Here is an 8,400-nt window from a genome sequence, read left to right as displayed (position 1 = left end):
CAGTCCTGCTGGGCGAGCAGTGAATGAAATCAGAAACGGCTGAGCGCGGGTAACTTTACCACGATGGCAAAGAACAAACACCAAGACATTTTCAAGGGGCTCAACTCAACTTCTGAGTGTAATATAACTCACATATGACTGATCAGAAAGCAGCATGTTCTTATGATGAGCTACTATTCCTGTTCTGCAGTGGTTAAGTTCCTCTGTGTATTTGCGTGTTTTGTCTGGAAATGATGGAAATAGGTAAAGAAAAGTCCATGGGCCCTGGAAAACTAAAAATGCCACCTCCAGTTGATTCACGACTTCCTACTGACGCGACGCCAGGCCGTTAAAAACAAGCGGCATGTGATCTGTACACTGCTCAGTGTCTGGATCAGATCATTTACCAACTGCAGTAAATGAGTACATTTAACAAAAGACTGTTTCAATTTGAAGTTTCTCACTTGCAGCCTCATGTTCTTAATGAAACTGCACTGCAGCAGCTTTTATGTTGAGTGTGTTCCTGGTCAATCTCCATGTTTGATGAAGCACTTTGAATTGCATTGTTGCTGAAATGTGCGATGAAAAGATAGAAGGCCTTGCTTTCAATCCGTGTGGTAACAGAAAGAAATGTTGGAAAAAAAGATCTATATTCACAGCCAATAAACTTTACTTTAATATTTGTCCTTGAATGAAAACAGAGATTTTTTCTTCTTCTTTATAGAGCAGATATTCAGTGGGAAGAGGGCTGTGCTCAGTCACCCAATAAGGCATGAATATATAAATAACTAAATATAACATCTTGAAAATATTAATGCTTGTTTTTTTTTTACAAAAGCAATAATGCAATATAATCCAACCTGTCTACAGTTCTCTTCACACTTAAATTGGAAGTATTTTTCAAGCTTAAACATGTTTTTGAGAACACTGATTTAATGGAATTGATGTTTTACTTTCAGAAAGGTAAGTTAGAAAAGTGCCTTTGACCTTTGACCTCTGCCTCCATCTGCTGTTCAGCTCTGGAATCAACCGCTTGTTCTTTACTTTTAGTGAAACCCTCAGAGGACAAACTGGGAGACTGGGAGATTAAAAAAATAAAAAATAAAAGCCTTGAATAAGATTCTTGTTAACTTTGAATCTTTTAAAGTCAATGTCACAGAAAGTTTGAACTGTTTCGGGTCAGCATATCGACACCCCCAGATGTCTAGAGGGAAACAAAACAAAAACGGGTTTTAAGATGAAATATCATTGCGGTACAGACCGTACACATCCAGAACAGCTGCTTTATCTTCCTCGGAGTGAAAAGATGAACAGATTAAAACAAAGTGACGACAGACCAACATGTGGAGAATGAAAGACTTTTATTAGAAAATGATGACAGCCTACAAGACAAATTTAGCCAGCATCGGAATCCAAACAAAACAAAACAATCACAATTTTGGTAAACATCGGATGAAAGAAAATAAAAATATAGAAACTAAAGAGTGGTACTGAAAAACATACCAATACAAGGAAGAGCGTACTCAGCAGCTTTCCACATGAAAGAAAATGAATTTGTCCGGGACTTAGTGTGACATCTTCTTCCTCCTCCTCCTCCTCCTCCTCCTCCCCCTCTCCCTCGGTGAAATCGACCGATCTGGCACAGCCCGCTCACCGAAGGCGTTTTGTGAGCTCACATCCTTCCGACAGGTAAAAGTGTCTCCAAACTTCAACACGCTCACGAGTGTGTCAGATCCTACAGGAGAAAATACCTAAACTGCCTTGCGGTGGTACTCTGGAGGGGCAACTTCATAGTCGCTGGCATTGAAGAGCGATGCGGAGTTCTTTACAAGATACCTGCAGAGGAAGCGACAGTTGGATCGGTTCTGCAGCTGCTTCGTCACGCGAGAAGATTTCCCGATACTCACTTGAGGAAATCTTGTAGATAACTGAGCAGCAGTGCAAGGCTCTTCTCGTCCAGGGGAGTGTAGGCCAGCATGGCTCCGATTCGCACTTTGAAAAGCAAAACAATTCACACATAAAAACCCCGTCAGCTTCACGTCGCTGATCACTGCAAGCAGATTTTAAGTGTTTATACAGAAGCTGAATGTCAAGAAATATTAATGAGAACAGAAACATTTTGACACGGCTGTTCTAATCCTTAAAACTTTAGTTTGAAGCATGCATACTGTTTTCTTTTACAAGTTTAAAACAAATACTTCACATCACTGTCTGAAGATGCAAATTTTCTTTTGCATATTTTATGTTTTGCATCACAAGCGTGTGCAAATGCTTAATTATAAGATTCGTGAATGTTTTTTTCATGATAAAAAAGATTTTGTGTTGCTTTTATTTTGCCGGAGCATTTTTAGCTGATCAAATTTAGGGCGGATGAGGCTCAGTTGGTAGTTTAGTTCGATTCCTCATCTCTCCTTGTCCACATGTTGAAGTGCAGGACTGGTCAAAGCAGAGAGAAGAAAAAGAAAAAAAGGAATTTCCCCAAGAGGGATTAATAAAATATGATCGGTTTTCCTTGTTTATCAGTTCTACTCCCGTTAAGGATTCAAGAGACCAGCTTTAATTATTGAGAGTTGTCCAACTGTCGATAAAAATGTAAAAAAACCAAGAAAAAACTGAAACAACTGCTTAAAATGTATTACAATATAGTGATAAGGGTTGCATTTCATTTAGGAGCAAAGCATTATGGCATATGTGGATCGTTTTGTGACACTTTTGAACCCACAACCATTCGATGGAAGGATGGAAAGCGTCTTCCAGGAAACGTGCAGGCCTCGTACACACCATGAGCTTTTTTTAAAACACACTGTTCACCAGACTGAAAGCCCCATTCGGAACAGAAAAATGATGCCTTAATAAGAGTAAAATCTGCAGTATAAATCACATTGCTGATGTGACACATTTTAATACAAGACTACAGGAGGGTAATGAAATGTGCAGATGTTTGTTTGTTTGTTTACCAAAGAGTCTGAGTAGGTGAGGAGCGCCGTATATCTGTGACATAGACGTATCTGGGTGGTTGGCCAGGATGTCTGCGTACTGTGGCCTCTCAAATTTGTAGAGAAGTTGCGTTCCCAGCATGACATTGAAATACTCCCGGACACCGGCAACCACCTCGTTCACAGCAAACTCCCTGAGAGAGAAACACAAAAACAAAAGTCCCACAGCTTTACCACGGCGTCAACACAAGCTGGGAGCAGATATTTCTACCATGCATGTCATGTTTTGAGCATCGCTGGTCTCTTGTGCAACAGAGCCGAGGACAGAAAAGAAAAACAAACTGTGTTTACTTGCTGTCAGAGTTTCCTCTCGATTTCTTGTAGTTTGCATAATCTTCAAGGACTGCGTCCACATTCTTTTTGGCAGGTACGTGGAAAAGCTGAACACAGGCAACATGAAGACAAAAGGCACAGATAAATAATTCTGAAGGTACAAATAAGCCCACATCTGATCAAGTAAAAGCCCTCGACTTGGAGAGGTTATCCAGCTGAACGCCCTGAAAATAAATCGAGAATAGTTCCACAATCAGCAGTCCTGACTCTTTACCATGCCCGCGGAAATGGTGAAAAACCAAATGGGAATCAACATTTTTTATTCATATATTTTAAGGTTTTAACTTAGTATACAAAACCATGAAAATAGTGTTCTGTTCGGTGTAAGAATCTGACCCAATACGTGATGGGTCAGGTAAATTCACCTGTTTTTGCCGTGTGATCAGGTCCCAGTCGTCCACAAGCCACGGCTTCAGCTCCTCAGGGATTTTCACTTTTACCTCCACTCGATTTATGAAAGTTTCCTCCTGAACAAACAACAACGGATTCAAAAAATGAGCTTGAGCATAAACAGAAAAGGTAAATATATATATATTTATATATGTACCCACTTAAGTGCTCAAGATACTGAATGTACAGGTGATAAAGGATCAATATTCAAAAGAAAGGACCACATATGGTCTTGAGTGGGCCGGACTAAAAAAAATTACATCACGACCTACAAATAACCCCAACTCTATTGTTTCCTCATTTTTGTGCAAACAAGTCGAGACGGATTATGAAAAAGTCAACATTCAGTTTAATCAAAGTTTATTCAAACTTTTGTTTTTTTAAAGAAATACAAATTTCAACATTGTGGTGCAAAATACTGTAAAGTGTCCAAAACGCCTGCTCTCTATTTGTAGCCTGGACTTACTCTTAAAATATTAAAAACTACACTCACAGTTTTCACATCGAACCAGCAGCCAATTCAACATCTCACACGTTTCCCTACAATGCAGTAACCGGGGAAACAAAGCCAAGCAGATCCATGAACTCACACTTTCCACCGTCGGGTCGACACGTGCTCTCTTCTTTCGTGGAGGATGAGTCGGGTCTCCTCCTGAACTCGTCCCTTCTCCGGCCCCAGGAGCTGCGCAAACACAGACACACGGAAATGTTACACTTGAACCTTTCCAGCTACTCCAAAAGGACGATATTAATGCATTAATTAAGCACAGTCTTGTCAATACTTCGTGTGATATACTCACTTTTCTGTTTGTTCTTTTTGGTTTTCCTACAAATGAAAAACATTGTAAGAGTTGCATTATTATTTTTCAATCAATTCAGCCACAGATGGGAAAAATTACTAAATAAAACCAACTCCTTGCACTCACACATCATTTTTCTGCGATGCAGGAGGTATCTTCTTATTCGGCGCAGCACCCCTCATTCTTCCTTCTACATAATGGTCTCTGAGAAGTGAAAAACACATTCAAAAAGTATTGTATACAGTGTGAGTATGATATGGAATATTCCTAATATTAGAAGTAAGTAAAAAAGATTATATACAAGCACACATTCAGGCAGCTGATATTATTCATTCAAGAGTGTGATTGCAGCTGCCAGGATAGACTTCCTGCTCTGTCCTGCACTTTGGTGAAATCAGTCGACTTCCTCTGAAGACCCACAGGTGGCGCCGTCGATGACAATCATTGCTCAGTGCAGACTTCAGTTCCCAAAGTATCCTTACGCCTGACTGCAGCTCAGTCCTGATAATGGAGCTTGCTCTCTTTATGAATTTGTCCAAACAGTTTCTGTCTCTCGAGCGAGCCCCCTTCTCCCAAACACACCACCTCATACTAAAGTCCACTGCCAACCGCAGAAGAGGAAGAATTTTAACCTTAGGCCAAGTAGTCCTGATATTTTTGGATAACAAGTATCAGTATTTGATGCATTTTTTGTGTTTTAACAATTGAAGCGAACCACAAAAATGTTGCCCTCCCATAGTTTATCCAGTAGTGATTTCTTTTCATCACTGCCTGAACACTTTGTGTTTCTTTGATTATTACACATTCAAATAACCCTGTCATACAAATGATCACATCCTTCATGCAAAAGCTAACACGTTGTGTCTCTTTCAAAAAAGCAAGCTGAAACTAACTTTAACATGCTGGATCTTCATCATATAAGGAATTCATAGTAAAGAAAAGTAACATAGATAGAGAGAAGGGACTTACTGATTGGCCCTCTGAAGCTCTTTCTGTTTCTGCAGATTACTGTCCACATACTTCAGCACTCTGCTTTCAGGAACCCATTCGTCCCAGCTGCACGATGAGGGATCAAATACCACCAATTAGATCAATCATCTCTGCTGCAAAAATCACGACCTTTGGTTCTCTGAGCCAGAAACTTACTTTTTGTTCCAACCACTGTAATGAATAAAATATTTGATTTGTTTGTCTTTGATGTTGATTTTAACACACTGCAAAGGGAAGCACAAATAATCGTTAAACAGAAAACATACCAGAGACACAGAACAAATATGAAGAGACAGAGAGAGAATCCTACCTTAGCTTCGTAGAGCAATGGACCATGAAAACACAGCACTCTTTCACCTGGACACAAAGTTCATCAATTAAAGGTGAGCACAAAGGTCCATCCGCCACTAAACAAAAACGATTTACCAGCTAAACTGCCTCCACACATACAGGCTCTCGTCAAAGCCTTTTGAAACAATAAGTAATTCCTGTTTTTGTACTCCGACAGCATTTTGTGTGTATAACAATATGATGCTAGCTGGGAGCTAACAGGCAGGTGGGCGGTGATGCAGGTGAAGCTAACGCATGAATGAAGCTGCTGACATCTCTCAGGCTCCAACACAAGATCTGCATGTTCCTACACGTGCACTGCATTAGAAATTAAAGAAATCTCTAAAGTAACCAGAGCAACCACAACGCCCTGTTTTGTGACCTTAACAACAACAACAATAAGAAGCTAACGTGGCTAGCCGATGCTCGGCGGTGGCGCCACTGCCCGTTGCGACCACAACCAAACGTTTCTGGAGGTTTCCAGTCGCCGCAACGCCGCTCGACCAACAGAGGGCGAAACCAACAGCTGGTTACCTTCTTGAAATTTAGGTTTCGGGTCCTGTTTCGGCGCCATTCACAGATTAAACTATCAAAATCTGGGAAAAATCGCCAGCTCCCATTCCAGTCTGCAACGGCGCCGCTCTCTAATAACGTCACGACCGACGCGATGACGCAAGCATCGTGCGACCATGCGCTCACCGGCAGATCAGTCGTGTGCGCGATATGGACAGATTCGGACTCGAGGTATCAATAAACCTTTAATGAAACGTCCTCAACATACAGATGGGGGCCTCTGTCCCATCGCTGTGAGCTTGTTTGATTTCATTCTAATTCATAATGAAAATCATTTTACCTTTTTTTTTGTTTTGTTTTGTTTTTTTAAGAGATTGTGTTTGAACTATTTGATAACTGCATATAAAAAACAATTCTACTTACCTGATAACTATTTGATTCATTCAGTTACAACTTCTCTGGGGGTGAAAGGCATGTTTTATTGCTTTTTTTAACAAGTTCAAACATTACATTTTCTCAACTAAAGCCAATTAAACGAGTAACTCGTCAATGCCCCCTAGCATTGAATTATAACTTTTTCTTTCTTCTTTTCTCTTTATTTAGTTTATCTTTTTTCCTCCTGTACTGTTCATATAAAATTGTTATAGTTCACTGAATTTGTACACAACAGTACAAATTGAATGCAATTTGTACTGTTATCCTATATCATTATGAATACAGTGTTTTATATTCTAATAATAATAATAATAACTATATAACATTTTTAAGAACAGTTGCTCACAAAGTGCTTTACTGTTAAAACAGACAACCATACAAATAAAGTCGGCAAATGAGGCAAGACATGAGGAGACATGCAATCATACATGAAAATTCCAGACGGCAACACCCCAAAGGCCTAGGCAGCAAAAAAGAGAGAACATACAGTATATAAAGAAAATAAATAAGGCAATACAAATAAATCAGTGCAACATTAAAATGAATTAGAAACCTAAAATAAACGCAAGTCTATAAAAGTGTGTTTTTAGAAGAGATATAAAAAAGGTCACTGATTCTGCAAGCCTTGTCTCTTTGGGCAGGTCATTCCAAAGTCGAGGGGCCCTGGTGGAGAACGCACCGTCACCCTTAGATTTAAGCTTCGATTTTGGAACGACCAGAAGGGATCCACCCGGGGATCTAAGGCTGTGAGCAGGCAGTCATCCAGATGCAGCAATCGAGGCAGGAGAAGATAAGTGAATTAATTAATTAATTTTTTTCGAGACCATTGGCTTCATTTTGGAAATCAGAAGCATCTAGAAAGAACGAGACTGGAGAACCTTTTTTCTACGTGAGGAGCGAAACTGAGATCAGGGTCAAATAAAATTCCAAGATTTCTGTCAACGGGATTTTCGTTGGTGGATAATGGACCGAGATTGTTGGTGGAAAGAATATTGTCTGCGTTTGGGGGGCAGAATTATTTCTGGTTTGTAATGATGTAGTTGAAGATTTTGAGCCATTCAACAGTTAATGTCACCAAGACAAAACAGCAGCTCGGCCTCCAGGGTCAGCAGATCTCAGCAGAAGGTATATCTGTGTGTCATCTGCATAAAAATGAAAGGATACATTATGTTGCTGAATTGAGGGAGTGAATAAATAGAAAATAAAATTGGACCTGATAATTATTACCAGGTTGAGAAGGTTCTATCTAAAAGATAAGAATACAACCAATCAAGTGCAGTGTCCCTAATTGCCAAACCAGGTTTTGAGGCATTCCGTTAGAATTGTTGCTCTACGTTGTAAAAAGCTGCACTCAAATTTAACAAAAATAAAATTGCAGTCTCACCTCTTTTGGCAGCCAAGATGAGGCCATTTGTAACCTCAAGGAGGGCAGCTTCTGCTTTGTGAAGCTTTATAATGAGACCAGAATTTCTCAAAGATGTTATGTTAGCACATAAAAACTCAAACACAAGCAGCGGACTGGGAAAACATTCCAGTGTGGCTCGAAATGTTCCATGTTTCAGCCGCCACCCTCAAAATAACAAACTTTTCAAGATAGCAGAATATCAACACGATGATGCGTCCTCTTTGAGGAT

At 39.9% G+C, this 8,400-nt stretch overlaps 1 protein-coding gene across 1 annotated transcript; it reads right to left on the bottom strand.

Moving 5' to 3' along the window:
• Positions 1-1,322: 1,322 nt before the first annotated feature.
• On the bottom strand, positions 1,323-6,479 carry morf4l1 (mortality factor 4 like 1). Its single transcript, XM_080475813.1, has 12 exons — positions 6,353-6,479; positions 5,799-5,845; positions 5,645-5,712; positions 5,468-5,554; positions 4,625-4,702; positions 4,499-4,524; positions 4,289-4,380; positions 3,674-3,775; positions 3,267-3,355; positions 2,937-3,109; positions 1,887-1,971; positions 1,323-1,815 (listed from the first exon to the last, which is right to left on the bottom strand). The coding sequence occupies exons 1-12, from the start codon at positions 6,390-6,392 to the stop codon at positions 1,731-1,733; spliced, it is 972 nt and encodes a 323-aa protein (XP_080331939.1). The 5' UTR covers positions 6,393-6,479; the 3' UTR covers positions 1,323-1,730.
• Between the last annotated feature and the right edge of the window lie 1,921 nt (positions 6,480-8,400).

Source organism: Lipophrys pholis (genome assembly GCF_963383615.2).
Source record: "Lipophrys pholis genome assembly, chromosome: 11".
In the NCBI taxonomy this organism is placed as follows: domain Eukaryota; kingdom Metazoa; phylum Chordata; class Actinopteri; order Blenniiformes; family Blenniidae; genus Lipophrys; species Lipophrys pholis.
The sequence above is the reverse complement of the archived record's forward strand: the minus strand, read 5'-3'. Positions and strand labels throughout refer to the sequence as shown.